At 36.7% G+C, this 23,484-nt stretch overlaps 1 protein-coding gene across 1 annotated transcript in view; it reads left to right on the forward strand.

The window, feature by feature from the left end:
- LOC149804082 (histone lysine demethylase PHF8-like) overlaps nucleotides 1-23,484 on the forward strand; it is a 111,585-nt gene that overhangs the window by 13,902 nt on the left and 74,199 nt on the right. Inside the window, exons 6-10 of the mRNA XM_089954004.1 lie at nucleotides 981-1,122; nucleotides 5,707-5,908; nucleotides 10,905-11,155; nucleotides 15,542-15,648; nucleotides 17,208-17,302. Coding sequence (XP_089810130.1) covers nucleotides 981-1,122; nucleotides 5,707-5,908; nucleotides 10,905-11,155; nucleotides 15,542-15,648; nucleotides 17,208-17,302 — 797 coding nt within the window. The remainder of the gene's footprint in view (nucleotides 1-980; nucleotides 1,123-5,706; nucleotides 5,909-10,904; nucleotides 11,156-15,541; nucleotides 15,649-17,207; nucleotides 17,303-23,484) is intronic.

Below are 23,484 nucleotides of genomic sequence, written 5' to 3' on the forward strand. Positions count from 1 at the left end.
AGAAACAAGAAACAGATTTATGTTATGTCAAAAAGAATATATTGTTTTGAATGTGTTGCTTTATGCTAGTATTTATAAGCTGCATTAATTTAAAAAAAGGACAAGAAGTAAGGTCATGTAATGTTTGGTGTCCATCTTTGACTGCATGTATCTGAGTTTAAATTTAGACTTAAATGAGATTGAAACATCATCCTACCAAACCACTTTATTTTAAACTCCTTACAGTTCTATTTTTCTTTTTCAAGTCCTCATTTATTAATCATTCTTATGCAGGATCAATACATTCTGACATCTGTTTGTCTTGTGTTTGGATGATGGTGAATTTGACATGAGGAATTGGAATTGTAGCCTGACCATGAAAATTATCTTATAGGCACCAAGGCAAGGCCTGGTTCTAGATAATCACTCAAACATATATATATATATATATATATATATATATATATATATATATATATATATATATATATATATATATTTATATATTTATATATAGTTGCTGTTTGGTATCAGCCTAATTTATATGCAGTATTTCTACAAAATCAAATGATAAGTAATGAGATTGTCATTTAAATCGTTAGATGTATGTCTTTTATGGATACCATAACTTCTGGAGACAATAAAAGTAACAATATTTTAGTTTTTCTTTGATCCTTAAAAAGTGTTTCAGACTTGCAGAGACTCCCAGACTTGGAAAAAGTCCATGTTGCACATGCCATGTTTTGAAAGTACTCTGTTTATTGTACTAGGAGTCCTGATTGGATTATCAGCCCCCAAATCCCATATTTTTAGTTTTATCTTCAGATTCAGATGCTTCTTTAGACATTGTTCAACAAAATATTGTATTGCAAGTTATTAATTCATCTACTCATTCCTAAGTAATTTTGAAGTTCAGAAATATGTTTCATTGCAGAATCAATTGTTTGAAGATGCATGTTGTTCTTAGTGACTGAATAAGAGAATAATCTTTACAATTGTAGGGTCAATGAGAGAAATTGATGTCATTGATGTGGCCAGGCAGGAAGACTACAAAATGTTGATGAGAGAGTGGACAGAGTATTACAACAGTCCAAACAGGGACAAAATCTTCAATGTAATCAGCTTGGAATTCTCAGGCACCAAGTAAGATATTTTCAAATATAGACTGAAAAAAATCTCACATAAGAAAAGGACTCTAGAAGGACAGATAGACAGACTTTACACAAACATCATCATTTGACAGCAGTCTTTTGCAATCCAACCTTAAAATGTGGGGGAAAACTTTGGTGAGCTAACAGATTTGGGTCCTAAAACAGAGAGTTCAATTTTAAAGTGATGGTTGGCAGTTGAGGAGATTTAAAGTGGCAGCTTTGGAGATTTATTGCATTTTGTTGATGCCAAAGTACCCACAATCTCTTCTAGCCCAGGCCTTTAAGGTCTACAGTAGTGCTTCTTTGGCACGGAAATGTGTTTGTAACATTGCATAGTATCACAGATAGGCATTGAGTATTGATAAATTTTATTTACCTTTCTTTACCCTAAGTCATGAAACTATTTGGCTCATGTAATTGTTGGTTTGGTCCTCTTTTAAAGTTGTGCCGCCTTTATGCTTGGGGAATGGTTTTATCCTTCCTATTGAGATTTTAGTCTCAATTCCCACGATGGATTCCATGGTAGAGGTTGCATACTTATGCATTTGTTACGCCTGTTACCTTTTCCTCTAACAGTAAAATGATACAGAAGTGTATTTGATAGAAAATGTAAATTCTTTAGTAAATGTGGTTCTTTGAGATTGCTTCCCTGATCACATAAACCTCTTCACACATTTCTGCAAATTCAAGCATCCTTGTTAATGTTTTGCTCTAGCTTTTAACTAAATTACATCTGAGGTGCAGATGGCAAAGGGGAGGTAATCTGGAAGAGTTTCTTCACATTGTCTTTATGATTTGTGGATGGGAAAGACAAAATGTTTCATCTTAAGTTGGATTCAAGATGTTGTGGAGATTATTTTCTAACAAACAGGATAGTTGGACTACTTAATATTCCAGTGAAAATTAGGATGATAAGTTATATCTTTCATGGTTTTGTGATTTGTATTAATCATTACTTTAAGCTCATTTTCTAAGGCATTCCATAAAACTTACATAATTGTGTCATGAGGATTGCTAGAGCCATAAGTGAAAGCTAGGTCACTGTGTCTTGTATTTCATGGTTTGTTTTATGGCTGTTCCACCATTGATGGTTTTTTGTTGTTGTTAAAATTAAGACATTACAAATTCATACTAACACTTACCATAATGACAGTAATTCTTAAGACACAATAAGTCTTCAAAAGCACTTAATTATTTTCAAAAATAAATGTTTATGACCTATAAAAGTTAGGACATAAAGTTATTATAATTTTTTTATGAATTGTAAGTCTTGGGAAACCTTTGAAATTTTTGCTGATTGCAGTGTATTTTATCAATTATAATGTTTATTTTTTTTAAAGAAAAAAGCTTTATGGATGTTAATGGATGGATTGTCATTAAGAATTTTTATATGAAACTATTATAAATTAATAAAATGTTTTTAAAACTCAATAAATGTATTTAATTTTCCTGTTTTCTTAATAATTTTACCAATTTCAGATGTATAGTTTCATTGGATGATAACAAGGACTGAGCATCAGAACAATTTTGTAACCATATTATCAGCAACTTCTTCCATATTTGCTACAGCTTACTGCTGTCTGTTGATGCATTAATGCATGAAAGTTGGAAAAGTCACCAGTAATTGCATTTTTTTACCTCTAAATTAAATATCCAATGCTTTATAATGTAATACCAGTATTAAAACAACAAATATCCCTGGGGTCTCTAGTGGCCGAGTGGTCTAAAGTGCTCTCCTTTACGGATCACTGCCACCTCACCTCTGTCTGTGCCGGTTCGAGTCTCAGATTCAGCTAATCTGGGTATGTGAGAAAGCTTGCTACTAGCTTCTCGTGGGTCAGTGGTTCTTTCCGGGGTGTTCCCAGGTTCTTCCTCCACCATTAATACTGGCCGCCATGTATAGCCTATCGTGTGCTGAAAAATGGCGTTAAACCCCACAACAACAAAAATCCCTTGCTGTTGTAGTGACCCTCTTTACATCATGGCGTCACTGCATGTTCATGGAAAATTTTAACTTCGTATCATTGGACCCACTGCAATAAATTTCAAAAATATATTTTTAAAAAGTCTCAGAATAATGATTTGAAAATAATTGCAATAATCATACAGTGGTAGTTTGATGTTAGCGATCTTGAATAAATACATTTCCTTGGTTATGGAAATCATACTAGTATTATGTTGTAATAGGTGTTAAAAAGGATTAAGTTTTTGGAAGAAAGGGGTAGAGCATTGCCTTTAGACAAAATTCCTGCTTTAACCAAGCCAAATTCTGGGTTTAAATGATTAATTATCATGGATTTCTGTTGGAAAACAGAAGGCAAATCCAGCAGTTATAATCAAAAGGAAAGGCTAAAATCAAATATGGAATGAATAATGCTTGGAAAATTGTGATTTTTTTAAAAGCCAAAACACAAAACTAAAATTGATTGATGATGATCTATTTCAGTTATGTTTTGAATTTTAACCTTTATTATTGTCATATTTTAATGAATATATGACATTTATATGAATATATACTGGTTTTGAGCTTAATGTATTTATAAATATTCATGAAAGCTGTATTTTTTTATATAGATTAAATCACTTTGTAGAATCAGTTGTATCACCTAAAATATGGTAACTCCTGAGTGCATGAAACAGTGTAAATAAAACAACAAGTTACATGTAGTTAAAGTGATATATGGAAGAAGGATATTTGGTAATAGTGTCAATAAAACAGCAAGTTACATGTAGTTAAAATGATATATGGAAGAAGGATATTTGGTAATAGTGTCAATAAAACAGCAAGTTACATGTAGTTAAAATGATATATGGAAGAAGGATATTTGGTAACAGTGTAAATAAAGCAGCAAGTTACATGTCGTTAAAATGATATATGGAAGAAGGATATTTGGTAACAGTGTCAATAAAACAGCAAGTTACATGTAGTTAAAATGATATATGGAAAAAAGATATTTGGTAACTGATAATAGATTAATTTTTGCATCAAATAGATTTAGGCATAAACCAGGATATAAGTGACACTAAAAACAATATACATTGAGTAGGTACTGTACATTGAGTAGGTACTGTACATTATAGTACAGTTTATTGACATGCTAATTTAATGAGCTGGTCAGTGCTGTGACATATGGCATTCTTGACATTTTTGTGTCTGTAAGTGAAAAATAATAAAATGATTTTTTCCCTGTCCTGTCTGGTGGCCTAGTGGTTAGATCATCCACCTTGGATGCTGGAGGTTGTGGTTTCAAACCCTGGCTGAGTCATACCAAAGACTTATAAAATGGTATTAATAGCTGCCTTGGTAGGCACTCATCATTAGGGGGCACTCACCAGTTAATATGTACTTTTGAGAGAGTGACTTATTTAAGGTTAAGTAGTTCGCATTTAAAACATACACATTGGAGAGAATGTTGGCATACCTCTATGATACATTAATGTAATGTGGATGATATTTCTTTGGATATTGTACTTTTGGAAATTTTATATGATTTAAGCACACTGCTAACTAAAATGATTGCTCCCTTGTATTAAAAAATCAGCCTGAATTAGTCTAAAGTACACTATACATAGCAGCTATTAAAATAGGGAAAATGAATTTTGCCAGACTAGACAATACCAGCTTCCGAAAGTGCAATAAATGAATTACCAAATATTTAAAATGTAAAAAAGTTATCAGCTCTTTTTTATACAATTTACCTCTGAAGTTCAGGAAGTGAAAATGACCAAGTAGTTGTTGTTGTTGTTGTAGGGTTTAATGCCATTTTTCAGCACACGATAAACTATACATGGCAGCCAGTATTAATGGTGGAGGAAAGAACCACCGACCCACGAGAAGCTACTGGCAAGCTTTCTCACATACCCGCATTGGCTGAATCCGAGACTCAAACCCACGCAAACAGTGGTGAGATGGCAGTGATCCGTAACGGAGAGTGCTTTAGACCACTCTGCCACTCGGGGCCCCTAAAATGACCAAGTAGAGCTAGCACTTTTTTGAAAGGTGCACATCTGGAGTAAGGCCAAGCTCTATACTCTATAACCCATAGTATACCCATCAATCATACACCAAAATAAAGGGAATTAAAGGTTCTTTGAATTATACCTAAGATATACAAGGTCTTTTTTAAATAGCCAGTATAACCAGTGAGGAAAGCCGGGGACATTCTTTTTCTTTAAAATCATAACCCTATGCAAAATACGAAACTGTAGAGCACCACCTTAAGAGGTTAGTATTAGGACTGGTTGGCCTGGTGTCAGGATAATGTCACTGGGTGGGTCATCGTGCTACATGTCTGTGTCATGATGCCCCAGTGCTAGACATCACTATAAACTGTTACACTGCAGACATTGTAGCGATATGACTGAATTATTTTTAAAGCTATGTTAAAAATCCAGATCACACACACATGCTAATCCACATCCATTTTGCATTATTCATTATAAACATAGAAATTAATTGATTGGGATAGTATTCAATAAATAGATCTGTATTACTAATACCCATGTCAGCACTCTAGATTTTATCAAAGTTCAAGCTTGGCGTTTAATGCTGTGATAAAATATTTGTCTTTCATAGACTGACAGAGTTGGTTGTTCCCCCAGCCATAGTGAGGGAGCTAAGTTGGGTAAGTAGTGGCGTGTGGCCAGATCAGCTGCCTGAAGACTGCCCATATACCAAGCCTGAAGTTCAAAAATACTGTCTGATGGGAGTGAGGGACAGCTATACTGATTTCCACATAGACTTTGGAGGGACTTCAGTTTGGTATCATGTACTCAGGGTGAGTATGCATTTCTTGAGATAGCACTGCAAGGGGATTCTAATTATGCCAAGATTCAACTTTTCCAATAATTGTCAGTTTTTTGAGTTTTTTCTGTTTAGTTCACATAAATCTGTATGTATGATTCGATACAAGTAAAGATTTGTCTATTGTATTGTTAAGTATAAGTGATTTTAATGTGGGTTTTTTCTTAATGTTTATCCATCTTCTTATGTCTCGAATTGTTGAATTGTAATGAGGAAACAGGCACAGTACTATCAGTCGTCCCAGTGGCCTAGTGGCTATAGTGTCTGCCACGGATGTGGGAGGTCACAGCTTTGAATCCTGGCAGAGTCATAACAAAGATTCACAAAATAAGTACTAACAGCTGTGTCGTTAGGCATTCAGCATTAAGAAGTTAGTGTCAGGACTGGTCAGTCTGGTGTCGGGATAATGTGACTGGGTGGGTCATCATGCTACATGTCTGTGGCATAATGCCCCAGTGTTAGACGTCACTATAAACTGCTACACTGCAGACATTGTAGCAATATGATTGAAAGTTTTTTAAAGCCACATTAAAAATTCAAATCACAAACAGCATGACCAGCATCTTGTGACAAATAAAAAGTTTATTTTGAATGGGACACTGTTCAGTATCTGATTCATTAATCTCAAATTATTTAGCATGCATTTTCATCAATTATTGTCAGTAGTATTGTACATTAGTAATGTCCAGTAGTATTGTCCAGTAATATGGTTTAGTTGTATAATGCTGATGTATTGTACAGTTGTTTTTGTATGGTAGTACTGTACAGTAGTTTTGTACAGTAATATACAGCAGTATTGTATAGTAGTACTGTACAGTAGTTTTGTATAGTAGTATGATACAGCAGCATTGTATAGTAGTATTATACAGTAGTATTGTACAGTAATATCATACAGTCGTATTCTATAGTAGTAATGTATACAGGATAATATGTTTTAAATTATTAATTACTGTGAATTCATTTATTTTCATAGCAGTCAATTTTGGAGGTTTTGTGATAATGTCATTTTTATCTCTATTTAAAATCATGAGGGTGGGGGAGTCTCCTGTTGTTTCAACAAGAATATCATTGTTCATTAGATCTTTAAATTTGGGGTTTCCTGCAGCCATGAAATCCCAAAAATTTGGTACTCAATGAAAAATAGTGAATTGACAGTATTTGTTTACTTAAATTTTATAAACCAGATTGTAATATAAACGCGACCATGATTTTATAAATATCACCAGGTATGTTAATACAGAGAATGTGGAAATTGATAAATTCATGTTTTTCATAAAATGTATGATTAATTATTATGTATCATTTAATACCTTAAAAATGTCACTTTGAATAGAGGGTACTACAACTACAGGCATGTTTGAAAGGTTTTTATCCATGTTGACTTGTAATAATAATATATTCATGGCCTTGTTTATTGTGGGAAATGTGCATGTACGATCAATCAGTGGATAATCTTAGAAAGTAATTGACTGATAAATGAAGCAAAAATCTACATAAATAATAATGTTATTGGGCAGAGTTTGTTTTCTTTTTGTCATATACAATAAATGTTTTTGTTTTATTTCAATCGGGCTTGTGCAGTCGCTATCTATCCTGCACCCTGGAGGGCATTTTACATGCCTGGTTTAAATGCCAATTAATGTTAGGTAATTAAAGTTAACAATTTTGTCAGATTATCTTTGTTCTGCAACATTTAGACAAATATAAAATGCAAAATTTCAGAATCTACGTTTGAAATTCTCCCAATCCTGGGTATAGTGAGGCAGTGACTAGTAGATTCAAATTAATGGCACGAATATTGTAATTTATTATCATTTACTGGACTTATAGGTTACTGCATTGTATGGGAAAATATGAAAAAAATTTTAAGAGTAAAACTGCACAACCTTGGGAGTATTAATCTGAGAAAACGAGTTCATATTTTCCCATACAAATGCAGTAACCTTTTTATTATATATTCATTTTGTTATTCTACCTTAATTATAAAAAATATACATTTCAAGAAACAAATTAATTGAATTTATATTAATAAATATACAACTGTAGATTCATCAGTACATAGTAACAATATTAATGCACACATAGCACCGCCCAAAGACCTTTGAACTTCGTTGTATGCGCAACATTAGTTTAAAAAAAGAATTGTTGTTTTGGTCTACTTAAAATTGAAAATGAGAGTTATATTGTGAATGGATGTGCTTCCCAACAACTTTTCCAGTTGGTCTGGAATAGATGTTTTTGTGTTATTTTGGTCTATTCTACTATTTTCTACAGGTTATGGACTGGATTTGTTAGCGGTGTCAATTCTGCACAAAGGAAATGTGATTTGAACAGGGAGGGGCATGCCTTGACTTGGCTGAATGTTTGTTTCTGTTCTGTCATTTAATGTTTGGAATCATAATGTGGGAATAATATGAATTCTTTCAATTGAAATTATCAAAACCGATGCTAAGGAACATCACTTCATTTCATTCTGAGTGCAGTGAAGAGAATGTGATTACGTTTGGAATTACATTAGAATTTCGTGGTGTGTAATCAAGTTTAGAATCCATGACATAGCTCATTTAATTCGAATTCGCAGAACTGAGAAAATACATCTTGAGGAAATTAGTAGACTAAAACCTAAAGTGTCTACTATATGAGTATACATGTTTTGTTTGCATTATAGTTCCTAATACGCAATACTATTTTTAGATGCATGTGTCGTGCAGTGTTAAGGTATTCAGTATTGCAAAATGCTGAATGATTCAGACATGTAAAGCTAACAGAGACAAAAATGAGCATATAATAAACTTAAAGTTATTTCACCGTACATGCAGATATAACATCATTACTATTGTATGGTGTGCAGTAGGAATGTGTGGCAAATGTGGACAGAGTGTCATGTCATTATTTAACATCAAATCCAAATGAAGAAGTTGTCACTGGATGTTCAACATTCAGTTAAAATTGTATTTATGAAAGGAACAAGGCTAATTGGATACAGGAATGACTTTGACCACTAACAATGAAAGGAAGCAATCCTTTTCTTATTTGGAAACATCCAAAGTCATTTTTTTTTGTTAATTCATATTATTTAAGCCTTGATCTTATTATTTACTGATTTGCTCAATTTACTATGCATTTTATTTTATTCATTTAGTAGTTTTTTAATAACTATGCCAATTACCAAATGACAGGTCAGAGGGAATCCTCAATCTTATTATGACTACCAAACATTTGAAATTCACAAGCACTACTGGCACATTTTTTAATTTTTACCCTGTATCATTGAGATCACATTTTAAAGTTTTTTTATATTTCTAAACAGCTGTTGAAGTCAACAGAAAGTAAAAGTATTTCTGATGTTCTTTTATTCCACAGAATGAGGGTATGAAAGGACCTTTTTCCCTTTATACATCTATATTCCATTTACACAGTAACATGGAACTAGACATGTATTTTAGCCCATAAATTAATATGTAGATTGCAATAGTTTTCTTTTTTTATTTTTTTGTCCATATTTTGCGTTATGTGAAAAGGCAAAAATCCAGTTGTATATTCTTTTTCTCAAAAGTAATTTGTGTTGAAATAAGAATTGTAAAAGATGTATGCTCCACATATATTCATAAACCTGTGTTTAAAAAAACTTAATTTAAATACACAGTTCTGATAACAAAGTGATCTATTTGCACTCAAAGTAGCTGAAAAATCACTGTTTATCAATGCATGGCAGAACTTGCAAAATAAATGGTTACGTTGCTTTTTGCTTATCTAATTTTTTCCCATTCATTACTCTTCTCTTTTTTGTACTAAAAATATGACTACTTTCCATCTCACTGGCCATCGTGATACATCCTACAATTCATGATGCTGACCTCCAGAAACCAAGATAGGTAACTGTTGCCACGTGATACTCTTTAGCATTCACATAAACAGTAGTGTGATTTGCTTTTAAGTACATCCAGGTAAAATGAAGGTAGGAATTTAATGAGTGTCAGTATCTTGTTTTGTTTGGTACCGTATACAGTGTACTTACTTGGCAGAGAAACTTGGTGGCAGGCAGATAGTGTTAGTAGTTACCTTGTCTGTATTTACATTCTAGGTAGATTCCATTTTTTTATTTTTACTGAAAAATTTCAAAAACTCTGGCTGGCATGAGATTGACTTTGGTGCAGAGATTGTTAATTGGTTGTTCTAAACATTCACCATTCCTGATCAGCTTGTACTAATGCATTGAAAATCTAGTTTGCCATTTGAGCTCAGGGCTGTTTTGTTTAAACATACATGGTACCAAGGGAAGGCACTTTTTAAACAAAAATATATGTCAGGGTACTCGGATTACAGAGTTCATTTAAAAAGAATACAAAATTCTAAATTGCATTTATGGGTGACTACTCCACATTAAAAGTGCCTTCCATGGGTCCTAAGTATATTTTAGTGGAACAGCCCTCAGTAGCCTAATACTGTTTAAGTAAAATATACAAGGGACTCCGGGAAGGCATCCATAGTTGCAAGTTATAATTATGTGTCATTTTCATATCTGAGCTATTCTAGTAATCAGAGTAGGCTGGCATGAATTTTTCAAAAACGGAACAGTCCTAAGTTTCCATGGAATATATGTAACAAGGATTATTCCATTATTTTAAGTGGGAAGTGAGGTTGAAGAGGTTGAACTACATATATGGAAGAATAGTTTTAATACTAAAATAATGATTTCTGCTTGAATGTAAAAGTGAAATTTTTCTTATTGGGAGGGGCCCATTAAAATATCCATCTTCAGTAAAACTTGGACTTCTTTGATGATTGTATAGTTCAGTTAAATTTTAAACATTTCCTGCAAATATTAACAAGGTCATGACTTCAGTTGAATAGAATTTCTATACTGAGACCTGTACTGCAAGTGTTTGCATTAATTACCCACAGTAAAATCTTTAGTCTTCGATGTGAATCACACTGTGTTAATATGGGTCCTATTGGGTATCTTACAGGGTGAGAAGATATTTTACATGATCAGACCAACTGTAGCCAACTTGGCGCTGTATGAGAGCTGGCTGTCCTCATCAAACCAGAGTGAGATGTTTCTGGGTGACCAGGTCGACAATTGTTACAAATGTACAATAAAGCAAGGGCAGACAATCTTCATTCCCACGGGCTGGATACACGCTGTCTTCACCCCAATTGATTCCCTTGTCTTTGGCGGAAACTTTCTTCATAGCTATAATATTCCTTTACAGTCAGAGTGAGTGTACTTCAGAAAATAATAATTAGCAGACATTTTTACACATGTTTGTAAGGTTTCTGACTTGAATTTAAGGCTGTGGAAAATCAAGTAGAGGAAATGAATAAACTTTTGATAATGATATGCATCTGTGTTCACATAAGTAGGAACCAATTAGCGATTGGCTGGTTAGTGATTAGCTTCTCATTTTCAAATGCCTACTTCATCTCAGTACATATATCTCGATAACTTGCTAGTGAGTGGGGAGGCATAAACTTATATTGAATCATAGGCAAATCGCAAGATAGTAAGGTAGACACACATTTTGGCTAAAGGGTGTTGTATGTGTTTTAAAATTGTGTACATTCATTGATACATGTCAGTTACAATCAGCGATTGGCTGGTTAGTGATTAGCTTCTCATTTTCAAATGCCTACTTCATGGCAGTACATATATCTCGATAACTTGCTAGTGAGTGGGGAGGCATAAACTTATATTGAATCATAGGCAAATCGCAAGATAGTAAGGTGGACACATTTTGGCTAAAGGGTGTTGTATGTGTTTTAAAATTGTGTACATTTGTTGATACATGTCAGTTACAATCTCCTTTGTCTTATACAAATATTCATCTAATGTATTTTAATATTTTCATATTCTGATCATATCATAGGTGAAGAAGTTGATTAAAGTCCATAAATTGACAGGAGACCTTTAGTATAAATCACTCATAATTTCATGGGTCAGTAAAGTTCGTTTTAAGGTTAGAATGTGTTTTGATTGTTTGCAAATCGAGCTTCACAGCTATACTCATCAATATATCAATAGGCTTATACTAATGAATTTCTTAAGATAGCAGCTTTAATTGTAACAACATACTCTTTCTCTGATACCATATGATAGTACAGCTATATATTGTTTTTATTAACAAAAGCAATCAGCACAGGGGAGTTACATGGCCATTGAACATTACATCTAGATGCATCACTGCAAATTGTTAAGAACAATCCACAGATTAGACAAAGGCAAAAAAATTGGGAGGTGTTTTTATGGTGTGTGATTTTATTAGGAAATTAAGCTGGTTGGACACACTTATATTACATTGATGTTGACACCTTTCATGTGTTTTAATTGGCTCTGACAATTAGTCTGATAATTAGCTCATGTCTTTGTGCCAAAAGGACCATTAAGTTTCAACATTCATCAAAATAAATCAAGCTTAACTCATAATAAGCACTTAAACAGTTTCCCATGAAAGCACAAACTATTGACTCTTTTCACAGTTTAATAGAAGAGCCAGTGTAACATTTATGATGATTACACTGTATAAATTGGTTTAAAAAATAAAAAAAATGAATACCACTAGACAAGACTACATTAATTGGTTGGTATTTCTTAATGGTGTTGCCAACAGCATTTTTATTAATATATCATCAAATATTGTGTTATTTATTGAGAAAACATGAAATGTATGTTTATTAAAAATGTGCAAAATTCATTACTCTAACTTCCATTCTCAGAGATTAGCTGAGTATATGTATAGTTTTCAGTTACAAATCACAATATTTGAATGTTAACCCTTTACCTCATGCAAGTGTCTTTGGACGCCTCTACTCCATTCGCATGGAAGCGCCTTTTGATGCCTCTACAAGATTCGCATGGAAGCGCCTTTTGACGCCTGCTGTAAACATCAGCCATTTTGAGCTGGTTTTCGTAGCGCCACCTTTGGGGGAATCCCCCCCCCCCCCATTAGATACTACATTCATTTCTGCGAATGACAATTACGTCAGATCACATGGTCGCTATTTATGCACTGATTGATATCTGCTATTTAAAGTAACTGGGTCGTAATCTCCACTCTCCAAAATGGCGGTCGCGGATTTCATTCAGTACGTATGAAGTTTTCACGATTAGAATCACAACTATGAAAGATTCAATAACTTAGGTAAAGACTCTGATATTGATGTAGGCAGCAATTAGTTTTTATAAATTATCAAATTCAGATGACTTAGTGATGTAGACGCACATGAAAACCTTGTAAATTTCGAGTATCGGAAATGGCAGCTACAGTTGGTCATGCGACCTCACTGATATGACGGTAAACAAGTTCTCTCTCAATTTTAAAGCACAAAAAATTTTTCAGTGAAAAATAATTACACAGCTATAACAATCAGACTTTACTCTTAAATTTTTCCACATATAATAGATGTGTACCAAAAATGTAAAATGGTTAAAACTGCTGTAACATGCACTACGTTGCTTAACAGTTCAGGCCTATGCATATGCTGTCGACTAGGTAACAGGTGTACTATTTATAGCACGCTACACTTGGTCACTATGCTGTATGAGGTAAAGGGTTAAACAAATGATAGACTATATTTCACATTTTCTAAATTTTAAAAATACGTGATACATGGCTGCCTATTATAAGTGGGTTCACGAGTTATCAGAGCGAACTTAAGTGAGGGGTTGGTTAATTATGTTATGATAATGTCCATCTATCTGTTATCAATTTCATGGCCAAACAATAACTTAAGTTTTTCACCATCTTCAGTTACCAAGCTTTGTGGTTGGTTTGCACTTAAGGTAAGAAAAATCCCATTGATTTGTGTGCCAAAGGTCAGATATCAAAGGCACTGTGACTTAAAAATAGGAAGATGGTTTTTGCACAATAGCTTGCCATCTATTGTTACCAAGCTTTGTGCATAACTTGCACTTTTGGTAAGGAAGAATCCTATCAATTGTGGTGTAAACTGGCCAAAAGTCAAGGTCACTGTGATTGAAAGAAAAAAAATTGTTTCCAAACAATAATATTAGGTCTGCATCACAGATCAGAACCAAACTTTGTGAAATTCTTGCTCTTGCGGTAAGAGAGAACCTGTTGATTTGGTGGTCCAAAGGTCAGGGTTACTGAAATTGATTTTCCAGAATAACTTTTATTCTGGAGTAAGTTCCTTGGCCAAGCTTTGTGAATGGCTTGCATTTAGGGTAATAAAGTAACCTATCGATTCTGAGATTCAAAAGATCATAGGTCATTGGCATGGTAAGTCAGATGAAAAAAATGATGTTTTCTACGCATTAAGTTTAGTTCAAGACTGCATACCATGACCAAACGTTGAGGTCACAGAGATTCATTGGGGCATAATCTCCAGAGTTGACCATAACATACTAGTGCCTTCACAGAGAAGCATTGAACATGAGGAGCGTCTTTAGAATTTAGCATAAAGCATTTAGAATTTCAAGTGATTTTATTCAACATACATTAATGGCTCATCCATCACCAAGCCTTTACCAGTCCATCAACACTTTGTAAACACTCTGGAGACCATATTTCTGAATATTTTTGTTCATACTTGCTGTGTAAGCTCATATCATCATGATCTCAGATGAGTGAGATCCGTGCTTGTAAACAAGGATTCTGACTGATCAGATTGAGGAAATTGAAATCAGAGCCAAGACCCAATGGGCAGGGAGAGGTCCAGGAGAGGATGCTGGTTGTTTAAATGACTTGTCATTTTGTGCTGATAGCAGGAACTTAGATATATTGATGGACAATGTAGCAGCTGTGTATGTCAAGCTTTTGTTTCCCCTCAACAGTTTTAAAACACGTGAAATTGTATTTACAAGTCGACATGTATCAGCTTCCAAAATGACTAATATCTTAACCACTTGGGCCTCTTGTTTAGTACTCTCCTTTTGACCTTTGAAAATATTGAGGTCCAGCATTCTTATTACAGATAATGCCACTGGATTCTTTGGTACAAGCATGCATTGTGTATGCAGGAGGTTGCAGGTTCAAACCCCAGCCGAGGCATACCAAAGACTTTTAGAAAGGGTACTAACAGCTGCCTTGTTTGGCGCTGAGCATTAGGAGGTTAGTGTTAGGACTGGTTGGCCTGGTTCAGGATAATTTGACTTGGTGGGACATAATGCTACATGGCTGTGGCATGATGCCCCAGTGCTAGTCATCACTCTAAACTGCCACACTGCAGACATGATAGTGATATGACTGCAAAATTTTTAAAGCTATGTTAAAAATCCAAATCTTGCACATACACACACACACATCAGCATGCGTTATGCCGTTACCTTTAAGTGCACATACATGTTTTTGGAAGTCTACTGGATGATATGTTAATTTACTGGGTGATATAATAATCTTCTGGGTGATATACTAATCTACTGGGTGATATACTGGGTTCAATGCTAGTTCTGCTCAGTAACATACATACATATACATACATGCATACATATATACAGACACACACATATTAAAAGAACCACATTTATGGCGAAAAATATTTGCATCCTCTTTGTAGAATAAATATATTAGATAAACTTGCATATGTTTCATCAGACCCCACTCTAATTTGTAGGGGAATTAATTATTTTATGCTTTTAATTTTTCAGAGTATATGAGATAGAGAGAAGAATGCACACCCCCGAAAAGTATCTTTTTCCTAGTTTTGAAACAATCAATTGGTATGCAGCCAAGCACATTCTCGATATTTTGAGAGGTAATGGACATTGTATTTAAAATAAAGAAGGGATTTTAAAACATTTTTTGTGACGTACAGTCCATTAAATATGATCATCAATGAAGTTAATTCCTTTGTTTGGAAGTTGGTTCAAATTTCAAAGTTTTTCACATCTGACGTATATGTTTGTGGTGGTTATAGAAAAATTTCTTGGAGACTTATGCTCCTGTTCACAGCATGAATGCAGAACTGGAACACCATATGATTGCTGCTTAAATGCTTCTGTAGTTATGTCTGGAAAGTGGTAGAAACTTTTATTAATATATTTTATTTTCCATCATGCTAAGTAGAGATTTATGTCTGTAGATAGACTATTATTAAGAGAAAAATAAGAAACCTATTATTTTTCTTTTTCCTATCTTAACCAATAAGAGTATTGGACAGATTTATTAATCACAGGGAAAAGACATGTGGATATGCAGAAAGAGAATTTGACAGATTTATTAATCACAGATAAAGGGATGCAGATATCATGTAAGAGTATTGGACAGATTTATTAATCACATGTCAAGACATGTTGATATGCAGAAAGAGTATTGGACAGATTTATGAATCACAGGTAAAGACATGTTGATATGCAGAAAGAGTATTGGACAGATTTATGAATCACAGGTAAAGACATGTTGATATGCAGAAAGAGTATTGGACAGATTTATGAATCACAGGTAAAGACATGGATATGCAGAAAGAGAATTGGACAGATTTATTAATCACAGATAAAGGGATGCAGATATGTAAGAGTATTGGACAGATTTATTAATCACATGTAAAGACATGTTGATATGCAGAAAGAGTATTGGACAGTATTATGAATCACAGGTAAAGACATGTTGATATGCAGAAAGAGTATTGGACAGATTTATGAATCACAGGTAAAGACATGGATATGCAATAAGAGTATTGGACAAATGATTAACTGGTAAAGATGTGGATATGTAATAAGAATATTGAACAAATTTATTAATCACAGGGAAAGACATGTTGATATGCAGAAAGAGTATTGGACAGATTTATGAATCACATGTAAAGACATGTTGATATGCAGAAAGAGTATTGGACAGATTTATGAATCACAGGTAAAGACGTAGGTATGCAATAAGAGTATTGGACAAATGATTAACTGGTAAAGATGTGGATATGTAATAAGAATATTGAACAAATTTATTAATCACAGGTAAAGACATGTTGATATGCAGAAAGAGTATTGGACAAATGATTAACTGGTAAAGATGTGGATATGTAATAAGAGTATTGGACAGATTTATTAATCATTGGTAAAGCTGTGGATATGCAGTACAAGTATTGGACAGATTTATTATTCACAGTTAAAGACATGGATATGCAATAAGAGTATTGGACAAATTTATTCATCACATGTATATAGGGGTATGCATTTGTTCTACAGATAATAATTGTTCACATTCTTTCAATTTCTTCAACTCTACTACATTGTTATTAGGGTCAAGTTTGAATAATTACTTATCCCAGTGAAGATAAAGCTTAATAGCCATTGTAATGTAAAATTTCTTCCTTTGCAGACTATATTGAAGATGGGAAGGCTCCTCCACACTATATTACAGATGGAGCCAAGGCTCTTGCTATGCATTTGAAGTCCTGGACACAGAGAAAAGATGTAAGCATCTTGCAAGTATAGACATGTACAAAGTTCTTAACTATTGTCATGTATTGGGAGTTGGATGATTCCTTGAGTTTTCATTTTTTCATTACAGTATGCTGTAGTTACATTTATCTTGAGAAATCCAAGGTTTCTGTAGTATTTGCCATATTTGTCCAGTTTGTATTTAGGAGATGATGAGACATAGATATTATTTTTATGACAGTATTGGCTTCATTGAAGATAATATTATTATCATTGTCATTACTATGTGTGATGTTATGTTCCAAAGTTTCTGACAGTTATATGTAATAGAACACATCAGAGAGTATATTTCTGACAGTCATACACAGTAGAGTACATCAGAGTATATTTCTGACAGTCATTTACAGTAGAGTACATCAGAGTATATTTCTGATAGTCATACACAGTAGAGTACATCAGAGTATATTTCTGACAGTCATACACAGTAGAGTACATCAGAGTATATTTCTGATGAACATATATAATAGAGCACATCTGAGATTATATTTCTGACAGTAATACACAATAGAGTACATCAGAGTATATTTCTGATGAACATGTATAATAGAGCACATCTGAGATTATATTTCTGACAGTCATACACAGTAGAGTACATCAGAGTATATTTCTGATGAACATATATAATAGAGCACATCTGAGATTATATTTCTGACAGTAATACACAATAGAGTACATCAGAGTATATTTCTGATGAACATGTATAATAGAGCACATCTGAGATTATATTTCTGACAGTAATACTCAATAGGGTACATCAGAGAGTATTTTCTGAAGATAAAATAGTACAGCAGAGAGTATATTTCTGAGTCATACACAAAATAGTACATCAGGGAGTATATTTCTGAGTCTTACGCAGTAGAGTACATCAGAGAGTATATTTCTGATAGACACAATAGAGTTCATCAGAGTATTTCTCCTTCAAATACGTTCCCCAATCACATTAATGTTAGGGATATAAGCCTGCTACCTCTCGAATCCAGCCCTACTAAAAGACGAAAATTCATCTTTTCTGTCTATCTCATATAGACCAAAGGGCAATAACTCTTGCCCCTTACCTCCCCTTACCACCGCCAGGTGTCACTAGTTTTTAAGCTTCGCTTGTATTGATAACACGTACATTATACCTCCAAACAATCCAAGCCATCTTAACGTTAAATTGGACCATCTGAAGTTAAATTTGGATTTATTGCGTTGGACAATCATTCTTCTACAGGTTGTATACATTATTTTAACAGTTTTTTCAAAATTGAGTGACTTTGTCACCCTTACGGATTTCATCTACTGAAGACCATGTTACACACGCTATCGCTGAACTCGTGTTGTCAATTAAGAGTTAACATGACACTGACTAATTTCACTTACTCCGTTAGTAATGTTTGTGGTATTAGCGAATTAATAACATGCTGAATTGCTAATTTGTGCTTTGTTTTCTTTTCTTGTGTCGTTTCAGTAGAAATGTCAACCAAATGCATGAAATGCATAATGTTCAAAGCAAAAGAAGACAACCATGACTCTTGTATTGTATGTACCAAGTGTACATCATCTATACCATGCAGCGTGTGTAATACTTGGACAGAGCAAACATGGGCTGATGTAGTCCAGAAGGCAGCAAAAGGAAGGGATAGACGGAATAAGTCGAAGAAAGATAGCATTGATGTCCTCAGTATACATCTGAAGACAGCCTCCATTGCGAGTCTTGTGGGGGACGTTGGGGTCCCCCCTCCACCTAAAGTTCGTCGTTTGCAACCGTCAGCCACAGTAACGTCAGCGGCAATGGAGGAAAATAATGTTGACAGGGTACAACAGTCCACCTTTGAACAGATGCGTCGTTTGGTCCAGGAAACAATGATGCAGCTGTTGACATCAGGCCAGATATTACCCTTATTTCCCTCACTCGCTTCCACAGCTTTTTCTGCCTCTTTGGGGGAATGTTCCCCCAATTTTAGGCTGCCCAGTGGGTGTAAGTCCCCCTGCATGTCCGATCATGGCCTTCTGGCCTGTAAGTAAGGACGCATGGGGTTTTTATCGGATCCATTCGATCCATTTCATTATACAACCTCTATGTCACCGGCCATCCAGCTGTCCCAGCATGGGGACCCTATTGCTAAAACGGTCCCACCAAATATGATTTACGGGGATCTTAGTGATAAATCCGTCTGTCAAGCTGTACCGCCGGCAACATACCAATACTATGGCGGAGATTTTAGTGAGAAATCTGTCCGCCCAGCCAGGCCATTGGAGCAGCCGGTACCAGTGATAGCAGGACCGTCGCCAACATTCAGGCCGACCACAAGCCAGACAAACCAGCCGGCAGGGCCAGCCGTCCATATGTTCACAGCTTATCCACAAGGGAGAGTTAGTGACAGTGTCAAGGATGACGGAATCACGTCATCTATACCACCTGGTATGCTCTATCCAGAAATGCAAGCTATTCCAGAACACGACTCGGCACACAGTGAGGGTGACGAAACTCCTGCAAATCAGCCGTACACAGATCCAACCATGGAACAGACTGAGTTTGGCTTCAAGGCGGCAGTGGAAGAAATTTATAGGGTGTTGGCAACTTCAGAATGCCCTCCACCTCCTACCGCCACTCAAGACTACAAAGTTAAGGCGTCTGTAGATCTTGACGGGGAGGAAGAGACGCTGTCCTTCTGGCTCCTTCCCCAGTCGGCATAAAAATTAAGGAGATCAATGATCGTCTATCAGGACGAATAGGTGATCCAAAAAGCCAAAGAAAGCCAAGTACCAGCGATGTTCTCGTGTCGCTGGTACAAAACTCATTCAGACGCCTTCAGTATGGATCTTCCAGCCCTGGACAAAAATATGGCAGCAGTTCACATGTCCGCTCCACTGTTTTACAGAGTGGACAAAAATGTGTTCCATGCCACGTCAAAGCTAGTCCGGAATGTAGTCGCTACATCTTCATTGTTAGACTTGGCTTCATTAGCCATTTTCCGACTCGCAGAAAAATCCGACAATGACCACGCTTGGGAAGCGACGGCCCGGATTGCTAGAGTTATTAACAGGGCAGCTCACCATTCCATGGCTAATGCGTTGACTGCTTCTGCCAACTTAGACCTGATACGATGTGTCGCATGTCTGCGGTCCACGTCACTCAAGCCCCATCATACTCTGGCTTTACGGATAACTCCGTTTGGGTCGCCTTTACTCTTTGGAGGAAAAATTGAAGAAGCTTGGAAGCAGGCAGCTCAGGAACTGCCACTCCAACTCGCTGCCCAACCCTTGCAGGCATATAGAAAAATCACCTGCCACAGCGGAGGGATGATTGGCAGACCAGGGACAAGGGATCCTTACAATCAAATGTGCGGTACAGATCCCAACCCAATGCCAGGAGACAACAGTCTAATCAAGCTAGGAGGCAACCATACAGAGGCAGTAAGAAACAAAGTTTCTCCGTCTTCAAGCCTCCTAACTCTAAAAGTTGACATACCCTCACCACCTCCCGCATACATCCTACCTGTGGGCGGCCGCCTCCTGCAATTTCAGGACCACTGGACCACCTTTTTTCCTCAGAACGATTGGGTGATCCAGGTCATTTCGGAGGGGCTTCGGATTTCATTTATCCAAATGCCCCCCGCCCCCCCCCCATCCTCCTCTCCCCTCTTCACGGACATAACGTCCGATCGGGAGAAGGATGCCTTTCTACAACAGTAGATACGGTCGCTCATAGAAAAACGGGTGGTGGAGATTGTGAAGAAAAAAAAATGCAATCGCCGGGGTTTTATTCCAGGCTGTTTCGTATCCAGAAGGCAAACAGCAAGTTGAGGCCGATCATCGACCTGAGTCGCCTCAACCAATACATTTTACCACCGAAATTCAAGATGGAAACGGCGAGATCAATCCGTCATCCAGCAGGACGAGTATGCCGTCAGTCTAGATATGACCGATGCATATTTTCACGTACCTATCAACCCCACGTCACGGAAATTTCTGATTCGCTTACCGCAACGTGGTTTATCAGTTCCAGGTCCTACCCTTTGGCCTCAACATCAGCCCTTGGGCTTTTACCAAGGTTATGGATTGCGTCGTCACCCTGTTCCGCTCGACTTCATCTACAGGGACGGCAGTGTACTTGGATGACATCCTCCAGAAACATATGGTAAGTTCTGTTCTGCTCAAAGGCAGAAACGATCTTTTAGCACTTTTACATCATCTAGGCTTTCTCATGGACTGGAAAAAGTCCGATCTCCGTTCATCCCAGCGTTTTGTCCATCTGGGTATGGAGTTTCTCACCGATCTGAATCTGGTACGGCTTCCTCGCGCTCGCGTAATCCGGATCGTTGAACTCATCAAATCCATTTCCAACAGGAAGTGGATTTCAGCGAGAGAATTCTTGCAACTCCTCAGATTATTCAATGCGGCGGCAGACTTGATCCCGCTTGGCCGTCTTTTTATGCGTTCCTTACAAATGGCGTTACTGGCACAATGGCGCCCCTTTTCAAGTCCCCTCAATCAAACAATAATGATCACGCCCGAGATACAATCATTCCTGCATCAGTGGCACAACCCTGGTTTGCTGTCCACGGGGATTCCTCTGGAGACACCCCAAGCGGAGATAACGGTATGTACCGACGCCAGTACCTACAGTTGGGGTGCCCACCTGTTGCCGGACTTCGTACAGTCAGCGGCACGTGGGAGCCAGGGGAGAGGACTCTCTACATCAACCTTTCAGAAATGAGGGCTGTCATCAATGCCTTTCATTTCTGGAAGGATCAACTCTCAGGAAAAACTGTCCTCATTATGGCAGACAACTCTGTGTTGGTGACTTACCTCCTCAAACAACGGAGCACCAAATCACCAGACCTGTGCATTCTGATCTGGCAGTTTCCACGTTGGTGTGACAACCTCCACATCAACGTACAAATCAGACACATTCCCGGCAGACTCAATGTCTTGGCCGACACTCTATCCAGGAAAGGTCAAGTCATTCACACGGAATGATTACTCCATCAGTCAGTCTTTCTTCGGATTTTCACACTTTGGGGGTGTCCGATGATCGATCTTTTTGCGACAAGGTGGAATCGCAAGTTGCCCATCTTCGTCTCTCCGGTTCCAGACCCAGAGGCTTGGGCCATGGATGCTCTGTCAATCAGCTGGGAGGGGTTGTGGGCATTCGCCTACCCTCCCACGGTTTTGGTACCGAAAATAATCCAGAGGTTAAGGGGTCAGAACTGTCGGATGATTCTGATTGCCCCTCTCAGATGGAACAAGTCCTGAGTCACCGATCTACTTGATCCAGCAATAGATCTACCCAGGAAGATTCCAACCAGCCCAAATCTTCTCAAACAACCACGGTCACGGGTGTTCCACCCCTGCCTGGACCGTCTTCTTCTTCACGCTTGGCTCTTGTCCGGACAGCCTTGCGAGACAAACAATTTAAACCTTCGATTGTGGAGAGAATCTCAAGAGCAAGAAGGCCTTCCACTCTGAAGGCTTACGAGGGAAAGTGGTATGTTTTCAGGGACTGGTGCCATTTCAATAACATCGTCCCTTTGAGTGTCTCAATCCCTCAACTGGCCGACTTTTTTCTCTGGCTTGTCGAGGAGAAACAGTTGGCTCCAATTACTATCAAAGGCTACCGCCCCATGATATCAGACACATTCCGCCATCAGGGTAAATGTGATATTGGGCATAACAAAGATCTGTCAGATCTTTTAGCCAATTTTGATTTCAATTGACCAAAATCCCTCACCCTGTTTCCAAAATGGAATCTGTCCTGGGTTTTAACATGGCTCAATTCAGACAAATTTGAACCTTTAGCCCACACTTTGTTAAAGCTGCTATCATACAAAACATGTTTCTTGATAGCCTTAGCTTCAGCATGCAGGGTGAGCGAGTTACATGCCCTTTCCAGTGACCCGAACTTTCTTCAGTTCAGATCAGATGGTTCGGTGGTCCTCCTGACACAACCAGGCTTTGTAGCCAAAAATAGGATACCATCCATTGGCAATCAAAGAATCATCATTCACTCTCTCTCTTCCATAGATAAGTCAAGAGCAACAGTCATGCAAGATCCTGTTCGTGCACTCAAGCACTATTTAAAACGCACAGAGGCATGTCGGGACACACATAAATGCCTCTTTCTTCCGGTCAAAGCTGGTAAACGGGATATCACCCCTCAAGCCCTTGCT

Source organism: Sinohyriopsis cumingii, chromosome 3 (assembly GCF_028554795.1).
Source record: "Sinohyriopsis cumingii isolate HCF-2022 chromosome 3, ASM2855479v2, whole genome shotgun sequence".
In the NCBI taxonomy this organism is placed as follows: Eukaryota; Metazoa; Mollusca; class Bivalvia; order Unionida; family Unionidae; genus Sinohyriopsis; species Sinohyriopsis cumingii.